Genomic DNA, 17562 nt, shown 5'->3' with positions numbered 1-17562 from the left:
AGGAGTGGCTAATAACTTCAGATAGAAAATTCAAAGAGGGTTTTCAATAGCAGGCATAAGAATGGAATTTAATATGCAAAATATAAATTTATTCCATGTGAATAGGAAAAATGTAAGGCAGAATAATAAATTCATGAGACTTGACTTGGTGCTAATACATGTGAAAAGAATCTGAGGGCCCATAAATAAAAGCCATCAGTGTGATCTAGTTGTTAAAAAGGAACATTTCATTAATAAGTGTTCTGAGTCCAGATTATAGGTTATTGTTTCACATTACTCTGGCCAGGTCAGATCCCACTTGGAGTACTGTGTTCAGCTGCAGGCATCATAGTTCAAAATGGGCAATGACATTTTGGATTAGATGGCCTGTATCTAGGAGATGGATTCTATGACCTCATTTGGCACTGCATGTGGTGGTACCAGGGATTCCTGAATGAGAGCATTCGCTCCAGGTTTCAGGACAAATAGTGTCACTGTACTCCATTGGTTGAACTTCAAATAGAAACCTTCTGAGCACCACAATAAAAGGAACAAAAAGCTGGAACACATTCACAGAAATGCTTTGAGAATGAGGGTGAATCAATCCCTAAGGAGAACAGTTAAGGTATATTACACTGAAAAGGAAGACTGAGGAGAGATTTCGTAAAGGTTTACAAATATTTATTTCCGGAAGGCCTCTGATGGCGAAATGCAGGCTGGGGGCACTGTAGAAGTGGGTCGGTGAGGCGAGGCAGATGTCAATTCATGGGGGGCTTGGTTGTCATGGTTAAGTGGTGCGGGGCACATGGGGCAGCTCCACATCCTCAGCTTGATTTTCAGGTCTGCACCTCACCCCAAAACTAGGTCTCATTTTTGGGGTAGGCCCACCCCCAAAAATCAAGCTAGGGCTTATTTTCAGGGCAGGTCTTACCTTCGGGGAACACAGTACTATTCTACTCTGCCTAGAACTCTCCTAATCTTTTCTGAAGTCTTATTTTTATGTTATAAAAGTCAGGAAATTATTGCAAGTAGTTATCATATGTAAACTTGGTTATAGCCTGCAGTGTTGTTTTTCAAAATTGCAATGATAAAGTTAAAAAAAATATTCCAAGTGCAAGAAATGAACCAGTCAAATCAGTGAGTTTATTTTTTGTTCTTCTCTTAAGCTGCAAAAGAAGGTTCACATTTTCATAATATCAAACTGACATCCTTGTCAACATGCTTAGCATTCACCATCTCTCATTCTTGCATTCCATGAATTATATTCAAGAATTTTCAATCAGGACTCAGTTTTGTGATGTTTGAAAAGATTACTTGCTTGCAGCTCACCACATTGCCCTCTGTACCCCAGAGAGCTGGGCATGGTCAGCCAGATGGCGGAAGACAATTCGGCTGAGCCTCCATCTTTTTTTCAAACCTCTAGGTCGGGATGTCAGAACACATCGATTGTGGATCCGCACAGGACAACTATCTCGGGGCAGATCAGCTATCTCCTTATCGGTAATTTCCTGCAATAAGTTTTTTAAAAATGTAAAATTACCCTCCTATACTTAACCAAAGATTTGTACAATTATGTTGCATAGAGTGAGAGTGAAGAATCTCAAAGATTGTTTTTAACCGGAACTGCCAATCCTAAACTGACATGGTAGAGAATCTGGGATCACAGGATTTTAAATCTGTATTTATTCTCTTCCCTTAATAAATACACTGAATCCTTCATATGAAGTCCTATAATCCTTTTAACTACTCCAATAAGAATTAGATATGAAGTTGAACCATTTTTTCTCAACTAAAATATCCAAGATATCTCTGAATAATTAGAACTTTTTGCATAGAATTTTCTAATTGCATGTACAGATGGCTAATCAACAAAAAATACATTTTGCACTTTTCATAGCCTAACATACCATAAAGTATCTTAAATAGAAAAAACACATTAAAAGGATGTTGTTCTTCAGTTGCTAAGTCATGTCCAACTTCTTGCAATCCCAGGGACCATAGCACGCCAGGGCCCCTGTCCTCCACTGTCTCTCGGAATTTTCTCAAATTCATATTCATTGTGTCAATGACATTATCTAATCAGCTCATTCTCTGTCATTATCTTCTCCTTCTGTCTTCAATCTTTCCCAACATCTCAACTTTTCCAATGAATCCTCTCTTCTCATTAGGTGGTCAAAGTATTTGAGTTTCAGCCTGAGTATCTGTCTTTCCAAAGAACAGTCAGGGTCGGACACGACTTTGCAACTAACAACAACAAAAATTTGATCTTCTTGCAGTGCAAGGGACTCTCAAGCGTCTTCTCCAGCACAACTCAGAAGCATTAATTCTTCAGCGCTTAGCCTTATTATTAAAAAGGATACTAGTAATTAAAACTAAAGCAGGAAAATAATTTTTTAAAACTTAAAAAGAACTGCAATTTAACTGTCTGAACATAACAATCTATTTTACATCATTTGAGATTCTTTAACAAGAGGGGGACAATATCACATTCCCAATAGATACAATTAATGTAAGAGGATTATATTATTATTGTTGTTGTTATATATTTAGTATTAAGACCCGCTGGTGTCTACCCATCATCATGTTGGATTCAGCTGCTCAGAAACCTAGCTTCCAGAGACTATCATCTAGCAGGGCCCAGGAAGAGATGCTGCTGTGGTGCTTAGCCCCTGGAACAACATTCCACTAGAGAGATTAAACTTGCGCCAACCCTGCTGGCCTTTCACACAACATTACAAACTTAGGTTTGCCATCAAGCCTAGGGCTCTGATATAGCCTATTTCTCGGTCATGGTTATATTAAATATTAAATAAAACAGTGGTGTTAATGCTATTTTTAATTTGGTGTTTTAACTATTAATTGCCCAAAGTCAAGCATATGAGATAAATTTTCAAACAAGTTTTCTTGTTGTGCTACTTCATAACCCCTTGACAAAAATAATATGCTTCTTACCTGGAGTTCTTTAGGCAAAATTTTATTTTTCCTAATGCAATTCAGCCGTAATCTCTGATCTGCATAATCAAAAGCCATTTTCCTTCTCTTAACATCACGTACCATCCTCCAGTCCACATAATATCCTCTTATTTGACCAGCACATGGCAAGGGGCAGAACTAATAAAAAGAAATTACAATCAGCTTTTGTTCAGGCAAATGGGTATGCTGATGCAAGTATTAATGTTTGAAATCTTTAAAAAAAACAAAGCAGCCATACTGGTCAACCTATTTTTCAAAGCACCAGAAGGCAAGACAAGAAAGAATGGTTGGAAATTAAGCGAGAGAAGCAACCTAGAACTAAGGAGAAATTTCCGAACAGTGAGAACAATTAACCAATGGAATAGGTCGCCTTCAGAAATCGTGGGTGCTTCATCACTGGAGGTTTTTAAGAAGAGACTTGAAAGCCACCTGTCTGAAATGGTCTAAGCCGGTCTCCTGCTTGAGCAGGGGGTTGGACTAGAAGACCTCCAAGGTCCCTTCCAACTCTGTTATATAGTGGCAGAGGAGTTTTACAGAACAATTTGCTACCATTTCTTCAATTCAATTCTGCCTTGGTGGAGCAGTGGGCTAATGCCTCCTTAAGTAACACCAGCTGCCTGCAATTAGTGCAGGTTCGCATCCCACCAGGCTCAAGGTTGACTCAGCCTTCCATCCTTCCGAGGTAGGTAAAATGAGGACCCAGATTGTTGGGGGCAATTAAGCTGACTTTGTAATAATGCCGCTTGGGGTGTGTGTGAAAGCCCTAACAAGCAGGCATATACATAGAATGAAGGCTACTGCTAAGCTTGTAAGCCGCCCTGAGTCTTCGGAGAAGGGCGGGATATAAATGGAATTAAAATAAATAAATAAATAAATAAATAAACTACAACTAACAACTGCATGCATGGCCAATGATGTGAGGTGCCAGGGACTGCACGTCAGCAATACCTAAAAGTCTGCAGAAAAGCTCTTAGTTTTAGCCTATCAGCTGCACCTTCCTTTAACGAGTTCTAGCAGATCAACCCTGACTGCTCTTTAGAAGGCCAAATCCTGAAGCTAAAACTCAAATACTTTGGCCACCTAATGAGAAGGAAGGACTCACTGGAGAAGAGCCTCATGCTGGGAAAGATCGAGGGCAATAGAAGAAGGGGACGACAGAGAATGAGGTGGCTGGATGGAGTCACTGAAGCAGTAGGCGGGAGCTTAAATGGACTCCAGAAGATGGTAGAGGACAGGAAGGCCTGGAGGAACGTTGTCCATAGGGTCGCGATGGGTCGGCCACGACTTCGCAACTAACAACAGCAGAGAACAATCACATGATGGCCTCGGGTGCCCAATTCGTAAGCTTGATTTAAGGCAGCATTTCCCAACCTTAGGAACTTGAAGATGCGTGGACTTCAACTCCCAGAATTCCCCAGCCAGCATAGCTGGCTGGGGAATTCTGGGAGTTGAAGTCCACGCATCTTCAAGTTCCTAAGGTTGGGAAACGCTGATTTAAGGCACCTTCTGGTTAGTTTTAGTCCGCGCCGTTTCAGACAGCATGTAATTCAGCTCTGAACGACTTCATTTTCAGTACCATAATACGAGCAAGATATAAGAACTTTTAAAAAGCTGCAAAGGGCAGACCACACTAATCCGCCACGGGACTCTTGGGAGGTCGACGGCTCATGCACAGCGTTCCAGCCCCCAAATCCCTGACTTTTAAGGCTGGGCTTATCTCGGAGCGACTGTTGGGGGGGGAAAAGCACCCGGCAGAAGTGAAAATTGACGTAACGAGGACCGCACGCTAAGTGAGGAACCGAGAGGGAAAGCAGCCGCTCCCGGCCGCAACTCTAACCTGCCGAAACGCCGATCGCAGCATCAAGGATACTGCCGCCATCTTCCCTGTAGCGACACTATTTGAACTGCGCATGCGTTGCTCGCAACAAGGCAGAAGTTAACCCGCCAGTGCATGAAAATGCGGAAAAGACGTGAAGGAAAGGGAAGCCGAAGTGGGCGGAAGCAGCGAGCGAGGTTCGTGAGAATGGGCGGCAAAATTTAACAAAATATGGATGTTATGAATTGAGGTTTTTTTTAAAGGTTGAGTGTAGGAACTTTTATTATTTCCATAGAATTAAATTCTCCTTGCGTGTGTAGTAAATAATATATGCGTGTGTATATGTGTGCGTGTATGTATGAGTTGTGTATATATAATCTATCTACACATAACTCGCACAAACATAGTTACACCCAGAAGGCTAGATTATGCCTGCTTTGCGTTCTCAAATAATAATAATAAAATTGGAGATCATCTAGTCCAGGGGTAGGCAACCTTGGCTCTTTTATGACTCGTGGACTTCAACTCCCAGAATTCCTGAGCCAGCCAAGCTGGCTCAGGAATTCTGGGAGTTGAAATCCACGAGTCATAAAAGAGCCAAGGTTGCCTACCCTGAATCTAGTCCAAACCCCTGCTCAGGCAGGAAACCCTATACCATTTAGGAAAATGGCTATACAATCTCTTCTTAAAAGTCTCCAGTGTTGGAGCATTCCAGTATTGGAGCAGGGTGTTTTTTTCATTCTATATTAATATGTATTTAATATGTTATATTAACCCAAGCAGCTAGATTTAGTAAGCAAATCTGGAGTCATAATTGTTAATTTCATGTACTAATAGAATACATAAAGGGAATTCTGGATTAGCGTTTTTTGTTTGTATGCTTGGTTTTGAAGTTGACACAATTCAGCACTCTGATATGGGGAATTGAGAAGGTAACAGTGTTAGATGAAACTAAGGGCCATGTGATGACCCAGAGCATGGCACAGAGGCAAAACAGTCAACTGGCAGTTCAAACCACCCTTTATTTGCTCCAGTTTTCCCCAAATGCTCCCACGTTTCTGGCAAGGCACAGAACAAAGTAAGACACACACACACCTTCAGCAGCCTCTGGCTGCAAGTAGTTTCACAAGTTTTTAATTCTTCAGGCAGGGAGAGTGTGTGTATGGAACAAGCCATCCTCCTTCAGGTTTCGACTCACACATGGTTAGATTAAAAGAGTAATGTACTCAGGGCCATATAGATAACAAGGAAAGAAAAAAAGGTAAAGGTAAAGGTTCCCCCGCACATGCGTGCTAGTCGTTTTGGACTCTAGGGGCCGGTACTCATCTCCGTTTCAAAGCCGAAGAGCCAGCGCTTGTCCGAGGACGTCTCCGTGGTCATGTGGCCGGCATGACTAGAAACATACATCCAAAATCTAAGGAGTCTGTGGAAATACAAGTGTGCCTGAGCAGTGTCAGAAGAGAAGCCAAAATTCAATCCGAGGTCTTTGAACACCAAATCAAGCTTGTCAGCCAGTCCAATGGTCAGAGCTTCAGGGTTTCCAAGCAGAAATCACAACACAGAACAAAAGATCAGAGAGTTGTTTCCAAAGATTAACCAGCTCCTTATTCTTTTGTCAAAGTGGTGTCTGTTCAGCCAACTACATTTAAATACATGTGAAACCTTCCTTCCTTCCTTTTCAGCTAATTACAGTTGCAAGAAAAAGTATGCGAACCCTTTGGGATTATGTGGTTTTTTGCATGAATTGGCCATAAAATGTGCTCTAAACGTCATGTAAGTCACAACAATAGAAAAACACAGTCTGCTTAAAATAATACTACACAAACATTAGCTCTTGTCATGTTTTAATTGAAGATAAGATGGAAACATTCACAGTGCAGGGTGGAAAAAGTATGTGAACCTTTGGACTTAATAACTGGTTGACCCTCCTTTGGCAGCAATAACCTCAACCAAACGTTTCCTGTAGTTGCAGATCAGACCTGCACAACAATCTGGAGTAATTTTGGACCACTCCTCTGCACAAAACTGTTTCAGTGTAGCAATATTCTTGGGATGTCTGGTGTGAATCGCTCTCTTAAGGTCATGCCACAGCATTTCAATCGGGTTGAGGTCAGGACTCTGACTGGGCCACTCCAGAAGGCGTATTCTGTTCTGTTGAAGCCATTGTTTTGTTGAATTACTTGTATGCTTTGAGTCATTGTCCTGTTGCATCACCCATCCTCTGCGGAGCTTCAGTTGGCGGAAAGATGGTCGTACATTTTCCTGCAAAATGTCCTGATAAACTCTGGAATTCATTTTCCCATCAATGACAACAATCTGTCCAGGCCCTGAGGCAGCAAACAGCCCCAAACCATGATGCTCCCTCCGCCATGTTTTACAGTGGGGATGAGATTTTGATGTTGGTGTGCTGTGCCTTTTTTTCTCCACACATAGTGTTGAGTGTTTTTCCCCAACAACTCAATTTTGGTTTCATCTGTCCACGTTTGAAGTTTGCAAAAGAGCACCTGGATGTTCCACAGCACTACTGGCAAAATATACTGTGGACTGATGGCCCCCAGGGGGAGGGCGTTCTCTGTGGGTGCGTCAGACCTTTGGAACCGTTTACCAGTTGAGCTCCGGATGGCTCCCGACCTTCACTCCTTCCGACATGATCTAAAAACTTATTTATTTGAACAAGCCGGCCTGGTCTGATGGGTTTGGGGTTTTAATTACTGTTTTTAATTAATTTATTGTATTCAGGCACAATTGTTTAATTTGTTTTAATTTTTTTTATTTTGTACTTTTGGTATTTATTGCCCTGTACACCGCCCTGAGTCCTTCGGGAGAAGGGTGGTATATAAATTAAATAAATAAAAAAAACTGTATATTTGCAATAGTAGATTAAGTTTTTTCAGAGTAGAACATTTGCTTCTTTCCAATGAATACAGATGTTTAGAGGACTTAAATTTCCTTTAAATTTTTGGGAGTCTACCTCTGTTAAGATCTGACCTGGAAAGTTAATATAACCCAGGTGGCCAGAAAGGCCCAACAGAGGCTTCACTTTCTCAGGGTCTTGCGGAAGAACAGGGTAGAACAACGGCTAATGACCCTCTTTTACCGGTCTACTATAGAGAGCGTCCTCTCGCACTGTATTGTGGTTTGGTATGCTGGTCTGACAGCCGCGGATAGGAAAGTATTACAGAGGGTGGTGAGCACAGCACAAGACATTGTGGGCTGTCCCCTGACACTACTGGATGACATCGCCAGGACTCGCTGCCTTGGAAGAGTGAGGAAAATTCTCAGGGATGACTCACACCCTGGACGGTATCTCTTTACTCTCCTACCATCGTATAGGAGATACAGGAGTATAGCCAGCCGCACCAACAGGCTGAAAAACAGCTTTTATCCATGGGCTGTTAGGCTTTTGAACAGGAAATAATTTTTTATAAACTTTATGCAGAATTGACTTGCGAGGCCGATGTGTTGTGCAATTAGTTCACATGGTGTAATAAGATGGTGGGTTTGTTGTTACTGTGAGTTGGGGGGGGCACAAAGGGAGGCTCAGCCAATCTCAATGTATACATGGTTGTACTTTGACAATAAAGGTTCATTCAATTAGTTAAGTCTTGTGGCTCTAATATCAAAATGTACTTTAGGGGGTGCTAGTGACTGAAAAAAGGGCTGTTGTCAGCCATGTCCTTTTACAACCAACAATTACAGTTTTCTGACTTTCAGACTTCACATAACTGAAGTAGTGCTTATTCACATGTAAGAGGGAATTTTTAGAGGGTTGGTACAATCATTTCAATTCTATCACAGCCAAAAATAGAATCATTAAATCACAAAATCATAGAGTTAGAGGGGCTACTTCGTTTAGGAATTTAGATTAAAGAATATGCAGAAATAGATATTCAGTTTCTATTTTTCTTGTGATTTGGAAATAATGCTTGTGCTGATCCATTTTAAAATTGTTTTTGTCTTTCATTTTTGCAGGTATGTCAAGTGGCTGAGATTCAACTACCATGTTTTCTCCAAAATAAGACCTACCCTGATTTTTTGGGGGTGGACCTAATATAAGCCCTACCCCCAAAATAAGCCCTAGTTAGGACCCAACCCTCTCCATTCCAGCTCGCTGCCGCAATGGGCAGGAGAGCGTGTTGCACTGCTGCCGCCACAACAAGGCAAGGCAGGTAGGGGAGGGGGTGGAGCTGCCCCACACACCCTGCACCTGTTTACTTCAGCCCCCCCCCCCCGCTCCCCCCCCAGCCAGGCCATTCCTTGCTCGCTGACCTTCCCTTTCACTCCCCTCCCAAGCCATACTGTCGTGCTATGGAGGGTGGGCGGGGTAGGCCCGGTCCTCCTCTGACGTTTTGAAGCCAGCGGGGAGTGACAGCGAAAGGCTTCGGTGCAGCTCTGCGCTGCTGGAGAGGCTTTCTTTGCGCTTCACCCCACAGATCACCTGCCTGGTGGCAGCCACCTCCGCCAACTCTCCCATGGCTTGCGCCATGACTGGGTGGTGCAAACCTCCCCTGCCACTTCCCTCTGCCAGCCCTCCATCACCACCACTGGAAAGAATAGAGAACGGGGAGGGGAGCAGCTCTGCACAGTGATGCAGAGCAGAGAAGAGGACTTGCTTGCCGCCCTGCGTCTCCCTTCTTCATTCTGGAAATGGCAGCCCCGTTTTCTGCCGCTTCTCCTCCTGTCACTGCTGTAGAGTTTGGTGCACCACCGCCCAGCTCCTTTCTCTTCCCGAAAGCATTTCTTCATTAATCTGCTTTCCATCTCTGTCGCATTTCTCTCCTGCTGCAGGGAGTTTGTGGGACTAAAAAAAGTTCAGTCAGACCTTCCAACTTCTTGTGGAAAAAAAATAGATCTTGCAAAGTTGGAAGGTCTGACTGAACTCCGCCCCTTCCCCCACCTGTCTTGGCTCATTGTGGTGGCAGTGGCACAATGTGCCGCACAGCCTGCTCCAAGCGGCCGCAGAAGAAGTGGGCCAGCAGCCACGTGGGCTTCTGCTGGACGGGGTTGTTGGTGCCGCCACTGTGAGGTGAGGCAGGTGTCACGAAAAATATAAGTCATCCCCTGAAAATAAGACCTAATACCTCTTGGAAGCAAAAATAATATATGACCGGGTCTTATTTTCGGGGATACACGGTAGCGATCCATTATATTCCAGGATCTTTTCACATATGATATTACTAAGCTGTCATTCAGTATCTGGGTGCTTGATTTCCACCCTGCCTAAAATGTACACATTTTTATCTTCATGAAATATCCATCCATTTCTCTCGTCTCCTAAAACTATTCTGCATTTTGTTTTGTTGTCTGTTGTTACTATTTCCCCAAATTCCATCTGTATTGGCAAACTTAATGAACATTTCTTCCATCTACTATTTAGATCATTAATAAAAATTCAAAGTATACTATTCCCAGGACAGAATCCTTTGGCATCTTGCTTCTATCCAAATGAGGGAAATAAATTTTATAAATAAAAGAGGGTGCTGGGATATGTGTGCACCATAGTTAAATACAGGTGAAGAAATGCACTGGAACTGCCAGCAAATGGCAGTGTAATTTGTGTCTACTACTTTATATCTCTGGCAAATTGCATTGGTAGTATGATACCAACCATAGGATTGCTATTATAGATTCTTTTACATACTTTAATATGGATGCTTTTAACATTCGTGAAATAATTCCTTTGCATTTTTAAGCAGGTGTAGATTTTTTTCTGCATTGCTCTGTTCCTTTTGAACCAATTGCATATTTCAGTTGCTGTAATGCCATCATACCTCAATTATACTTCCAAAATCATTTTAGTATAAGGCACTAAAATCATTTTAATTTTCAATACTTTGAGCATGTATAGACAATAGAACTCCTGAACTCTCCGAGCCAATGTTTGTCCTAATGTTTCATCATGGTTTCATGGTTTCTTCTACAAAACTTGCTTATTTCCATCTGTAATGCAGAATTGCTTCTTTGAAATCTTCATTTCAGTATTAAACATTTAGCCATGGCCTATCATCTCCTCTGAGCTTTTCCTAAAATTGATTACCTAGGCCAGGGGTCAGCAACCTGAAACAGTGAAAGAGCCACTCAGAACCGGTTCCCTCACAAAAGGAAAAACTGGGAGCCGCAAAAAAATGTGTGCGCATGGGCGTACATGTGCACATGCGCAGAACAGGGTTTGACTGAAGAGTGGAGCCAAGGCGAGATATGCACCTACCCTGCATATTTGAATTGATTGGTTGAACTTTTTTAGTCCCACTTTTTTGTTTTTGGACTGCACATGGCAGAGGACTAGGAGCCGCAGGAGACGGCTGAAAGAGCTGTATGCGGCTCCGGAGCCGCGGGTTGCAGACCTGTGACCTAGGCCCTCTCGTTATTAAGTGCCATGTTAACTGGGACAGGTTGGAGAAGACCATTTGCTTTAAATCTTGTTACACATCCCCTTCCAAATTGTAAAACATCATCTCTTCACCCAATACTAGTGTAAGAAACAAAACCTTTAGGGTTTTTTTTTAAAAAAATTGAGTCAATAGCCTTCTTGACAGGCATAGGGACTATAAAAAACATCTCTAGATGTTTCCAGATGGGAGCCTACTATTGCTATCAGTTCTGAACACACTGTGTAGTTATTATTCATGGAGGACCATAAATACCTGGCTCTTCCCCCAAAACACTGAGCTAGGATAAGGGTTTAGTCAGAAGGTTAATACTTACGTTGTTTTGGTACCTGGTATGAAGGATTGAAAGGGATGCGGTGGCTCAGTGGGTTAGGACAGAAGATTGGCAGTTTGGCAGGTCGAATCCTGAGTGCCGCGTAACAGAGTGAGCGCCTGTAACTCGTCCCAGCTTCTGCCAACCTAGCAGTTCGAAAGCACGTAAAAATGCAAGTAGAAAAATAGGGACCACTACAATGTGAAGGTAACAGTGTTCCATGCGCCTTTGGCGTCTAGTCATGCCGGCCACATGACCACGGAGATGTCCTCGGACAAGCGTTGGCTCTTCGGCTTTGAAACGGAGATGAGCACCGGCCCCTAGAGTCGGAAACGACTAGCACGCATGTGCGGGGGAACCTTTACCTTTTTATGAAGGATTGATATCCATCCATTTGTTCATTTATTTAAATTTATTTGCAGCCTATCCTGTTCCAAAATGACTCTGGCTTACAGTATTAAAATCATTAAAATTACAAGAGATTTTAAAACAATGAGAATGAAAATTACAATCAAAATGGAATTATAGTTCAAGATGGGTAGGGAGGGTGTAGGATGTACAGGAGGGAGGAGGTGGGATTGCCTCTAAACTCAACCAAGTTCAATGTGATGCTCCCCCACTGGGGCCCCAAGCCATCTGGCAGAGCCAGGTCTTCAGGCCCTTATGGAAGGCCAGAAAGATGGGAACTGATCACACCTCAGGTTAAGATGTTTCGAAGGACAGGAGCCATGGCCGAGAAGGGCCTTCTATCCCTGTCAGCTGGAATTTCTTGTCTGATTCTGTACTTATTGTATTATAATTCTATTATTTTTTTTATTTTATTGGGATGTGAGCTGCCTAGGATCACTTTGTGGAATAAGTAGCCATGTAAATTCTTTAAATAAAGCAAATTTTAATTTGAAAAGAATAGCTAAGTGAGCTAGAAGAAGGTTACAAATTGAAAGAAGAAGGTTACAAAAGTCAATTCTTCTAAATTCATCTTCAGACTTGAGTAAACCTGATTTAACTTGGAAAATATGTGAAATCTGTATCCCTCTTACTAGACCGATTAAATTCCAGAATAAACTATTATGTATTATTTATCTTTTGCATACATAAATCTGAGGAAATTCTTTGAAGCATCTTAATGGAATGAGGAGGGAAAAAATAGTTATTATGATAGGTTATGATGCACAGGGATTTCATCCCAGTGCTGATGTCAGTGCAAATAAATGCCTTTATATTGAATTCAGTTGCTAGTAGAAATTGCAAAAGCCTCAAGTAAGGGTTTCTAGACACCACAGAGGTCTGGTGGTTGGGATGTGAGTTTTTATAAAAATCATGTGGGATGGACTTCCAAGTGGAAAATATGATGCTATGGAAGGTTCACGATAAAGCACAAATGTGGTCATTCGCCTCCTTGACATTAGTGTCTCCAGTTCTATAATTACAACACATTTGCTTTCTCCATTAACCTCCCTTCCCCCCCTCCCCCAATTCCTATCTGTATACCCATGGTTCGGTTTACAAATACAGCATTTCATAGCTCTAAGTCCCTTCATGATCATGATTGAGCATGCGGTACTTAGCCTTAACATACATGATTTTTGTACAAAATGATAAACGAGTAATGATGTATTTACAGAGCAGTGCCAATCATAAAAAGGTACAGCAAATACATCAAATTAAGGGGGAAAAAATTAAACACTTGAAACGGTGATGTGAAGATGGCACCAAGCCATATCTACCAATTAAAAAAAAATATTAAGGAAAGCCGCCTTCTCATCAGCTCCTGCCTTGGCCACTCTGGAAGGCTGAATATAGGAGACAGCATAAATCAGTACCAAGACAAGTTCAGTACATAAACCCTACACGGGCAGAATATGTCAGGAGTTACAACTCTGACCTCATACCATATTGGATTTACAAGGCAGGTGAGTGTGTAATATGGTTTGAGCTTTTGTCTTGAGTGAAGAGGAATTGTCTTGGGCCACATACACAATATATAGTTAATGTGTATAACAAAAAACTTGTGGGCTGCAGGTTGGACATGCTTCTTGTATAATAGGGCATTTTACTGAATTCCAAGGGTATAATCGACTCAAAAAACAGACGGCAAAAAAAGGCCTTGAATACTGAAGATGCACTAGTGAGAGAATACTGGGAAAATTATGAACAATTGACTCCTACTAGTGCACACCCTCATTTAACAGTCAGAAGACTCAAATCCAGGAAGCCCCCCCCCCAGCATTTGCACAACATCTGCCCAACAACTTTATCATTGATTCCCAATGGAAAGCCTAAACGGTTGCTTTGAGCTCACAAAGAAGGTGTCACACCAGCAATGGATAATCCTGAATAAGATTCACACCTCACACAGCATCTTCTGGGACTCTATAAATGGGGCATAGTATCCTCTTGTCAACTGGCTGGCGAATTCAATATTGAAGAAACTCTATGGTCTTGAGGTGCCATAAGAGATAATCTTTATTGAATACACATCCCGTCACTGAAGAAGCAAAATCAACTCTAGATATTCCATGTGATTTTCATAACCCCCACCCACCAGTGTCCATGTTGCCCAATCACATCCCTTTGATTTTTATTGAAATGGTCTGCTTCTCTTGTCACCTGTTTCTGATGACCTTGGGTCTCACGGTCTATGGATGGCTTTTTGAAACTCCCATTTCTTTCCTATCTCTCCCTCCCCCTTGTTTGTATGGCAAGTTGAGTAGAGACAGAGGTCAGCAAGCATCTTAGCAATTCAACCTTGACATGCCGGCCCTCTGGAAAAGAAGGTAGACATAAGGAAACAATAAGTATGCATATTCAAACACTGAAGCATCATCTCCTTCGGCATTACAGGTATTTCTCATGAAAGTTACACATTAATGGATTGGCTTTAACATCCTGGGCTTTTACCCACTCAGCATCTGCTGAGGGGTAGCCTCTCCACAGGACTAGGGACTGTAACTTCCCCTAGAAATTCCTGAGTCTAATATTTTATTAATTTCATAATGCTTCTCCCCCTCCAGCAATATAGGAGGAGGAAGTTCTTCTGTGTCTGGCCTTAAACTGGATTTTTGGAATGGTTCCAATAAGCTGCAATGGAATACTGGGTGAACTTGCTTCCATTCTTTTGGTAACCATAACTCCACAGTTACTGGATTAATAATTTTCACATTTGGGAAAGGTCCTATGTACTTAGGACTCAGTTTCTTTCACAGCTTTTGAGATACTTAGTAGACAGAAACACATGGCCTCCAATCCTATAACTCTCTTGGAGAGCCCTCTTCCAACCAGCCTGCTTCTTATATGATTCCCTAGCTTTATCCAACATCTTCTGCACCTTCCCCCATGTACTTTTCAAATTATGCATCCAATCAACTAAGGACAATGAGGAAGCTCTCCCCCCGCCCCCACATGGTAGTTCTGGCATAGGCACAAAATCCGCTCCTGTCATTACTTTAAATGGGGTAAATCCAGTGCTGCTATGTACAGAGTTATTGTAAGCTACTTCTGCAAAAGGCAGAGGTTCTGCCCAATTGGTCTGCTGATAGTTCACATCACAGTGCAAATATTGCTCTATCACTGAGTTAGCTCTCTCTGCTCCCCTCCACATTGGTACTCAGATAGAACCCAGAACTAAGCCCCTGTGAAGACCCTATTAATTTGATAAATTCACACCAGAACTTTGAGTTAAACTGAGCCCCCCCCCCCGGTCAGAGATAATGCACCTTGGGACTCCATGCAGCCTATATATATGCTGCACAAACAATGTGGCTAAGATCCGAGCCGATGGGATCTTCAGGCATGCCACAAAATGCGCTTGCTTTGAAAAGAGGTCAATCACAGTCCAGATTACAGTATTCCCAGAACTCTCAGGCAGTTCCACAAAGAAGTCCATGGCTATCTCCTCCAACAAGCTGTGGGGGTTAGCCACCGGCTGCAACAATCCAGGAGGCTTTCCTGGTGGTCTTTTTGTAGAAGTGCAGGTCGGGCAACCAGCAACGTAGTTCTCTATGTCCTTGTTCATCTTGGGCGACCAAAATTGCCTCCTGGCTAAATGGAGGGTCTTCACAAAACAAAAATGACCTGCTGGCTTCACGACGTGACACCTTTGCAAAATTTGGGGTCTTCGGTTGAGTGGCACATATAGCTTGGAATCCTTCCAAGCAAGGCCCATCATCATGTCCCCTTTATGGTTCCTAAACCACTCATCTTCCTCCAGGGCTTCTCTCAGCTTTTAGATGACCTCATTATCAGTTGACTGAGAGGGAGACAGCAGAACTGGCCTCATAGAGCCTTGCGCTGCTAGCTGCCCCAAGGGAATGATCGAGTTAACTACGGTAATTCCTTCCTCCATGGAGCTTTTGTATTGTGGCATGATAGTGCATCTGCCAAGAATTCCCCCCCCCCCCTTGGCAGGTACTGAAGAATAAAGTTAATTCAATTGAAGTATTGAACCCACCGGACCTGCTTGGAGGATAGTTTCCTTGGGGTCTTCAGGGCTTCCAAATTCTTGTGGTCCGTCCACACCTTGAAAGAGATTTTACTACCCTCCAAGAACTGCCTCCAGCTAAGCAATGTCAAACAGACCGCATAAGCTTCTTTTTTTTCACACTGCCCAGTGCCTCTCAGTGTCATTTAACTTGTGAGAGGTGTAGGCACACGGCTGGAGCTTCCCTTCTTAATTCTCTTGGAGCAGGACCGCCCCCACAGTTACATCACTAGCATCTGCTTGAATTACAAAGGTCACGGTTGGGTCCAGGTGCTTAAGGGTTGGCTCAGCCGTGAAAAACCGCTTGACAATCCATAGTCCAGTTGAGCAGCTGGCTCGCCTTGGGCTTCAGCCCTCCCAGCTCAGTAATAGGCAAGGTTATCTGTGTAAAGGACTGGATGTAAGTGGAAGTTGGCAAACCCCAGAAAACTCTATAACTGGATCCAGATTTGGGAGGCTTCCCACTCTAATATGGCTTTCACTTTCCCAGGGTCCATTTCCACCCCATCGCTTGATATCCTAAATAGTCCAGGCTATTCTTGTGGAAGTTGCACTTGCATAGCTTAGCATAGAATTTGGCTTCTCAGTAGCTTCTGCAGCACCTCCCTCACTAATTTCATGTGTTCTTCCATTGTCTCTGAGTAAACGAGAATGTCATTGAGGTAGATCAGCACTCCTTACCCTTTCAGGTAGATGGCTGTCCAGTCTTTTCTTAAAAACCTCCAGTGATGAAGCACCCACAACTTCTGAAGGCAAGTTGTTCCACTGGTTAATTGTCCTCACCATTAGGAAGTTTCTCCTTAGTTCTAAATTGCTTCTCTCTTTGATTAGTTTCCACCCATTTTTTCTTGTCTTGCCTTCTGGTGCTTTGGAAAATAAGTTGACCTCTTCTTCTTAGTGGCAGCCCCTCAAATACTGGGACACTACTATCATGTCACTCCTAGTACTTATTTTCTATAGGACTTACATTACTTGCATCCTGGCCTTGAGGGGGGGCAAAATTCTCTACACTGTATATTTTGAGGAGTCCTTCATGTTCTCTGAGCTTGGTTGTTTTCTTGCAAATGTTTCATTGGCCAAACTAGGTAACATCATCATGCTAATAGAGTGGGGGTTTTCTCTCAGTTTATTTTCTAGTGGCTTGCTCTGTCATTGTTGGTGGGGGATGGTCTTAGAAGTTCTTCAGTTGGGGTGTTTACTGTTGGCGTGTTTGGCAGTTCCTTGATTCAGGTATAGTTTACTGGATTGTTGGTCTGATGTTAATCTTGGAGTTAATCTATATTCATCTGGATGCTGATTGCTGGTGGAGAGGTGCTTAGGACTTTTTGTTCCCTTTTCCCCTTGTTGATTGTGGTGAGTGCGTTGATTTGCCAAAAGCCTGGCCAAGTAGAGGATGAAACAGCCATTAGAATAGGAATTCACTTCTGGGCTTCCGGTTGTGACGTCGCGGCGATATGGACACAGGAAGATGGGGCTCTGTCTTTCGCGTTCAATTTCGCCCTGCTGGGCAACCCTGGAAAGGGTTAAAAGTTGCCCTGTAGAGGCGGCAAGCAAGGAGGGGACCCTTGTTGATTCCTGGGGGGCAGCAGCCCTTCTGTTTGATCCAAGGAAA

The 17562-nt window shown here is 42.8% G+C and overlaps 1 protein-coding gene across 1 annotated transcript; it reads right to left on the bottom strand.

Annotated features, from left to right (window-relative positions):
• Nucleotides 1-1179: 1179 nt before the first annotated feature.
• MRPS14 (mitochondrial ribosomal protein S14) lies at nt 1180-4864 on the bottom strand (the record flags this gene model as incomplete). The annotated part of the gene is made up of 3 exons (XM_083360386.1): nt 1180-1487; nt 2932-3090; nt 4790-4864. The coding sequence occupies 3 exons, from the start codon at nt 4862-4864 to the stop codon at nt 1305-1307; spliced, it is 417 nt and encodes a 138-aa protein (XP_083216512.1). The 3' UTR covers nt 1180-1304.
• Between the last annotated feature and the right edge of the window lie 12698 nt (nt 4865-17562).

The sequence above is a fragment of the Vipera ursinii genome (genome assembly GCF_947247035.1).
Source record: "Vipera ursinii genome assembly, chromosome: 3".
Lineage (NCBI taxonomy): Eukaryota > Metazoa > Chordata > Lepidosauria > Squamata > Viperidae > Vipera > Vipera ursinii.
This window is presented reverse-complemented; position numbering and strand designations above follow the sequence as displayed.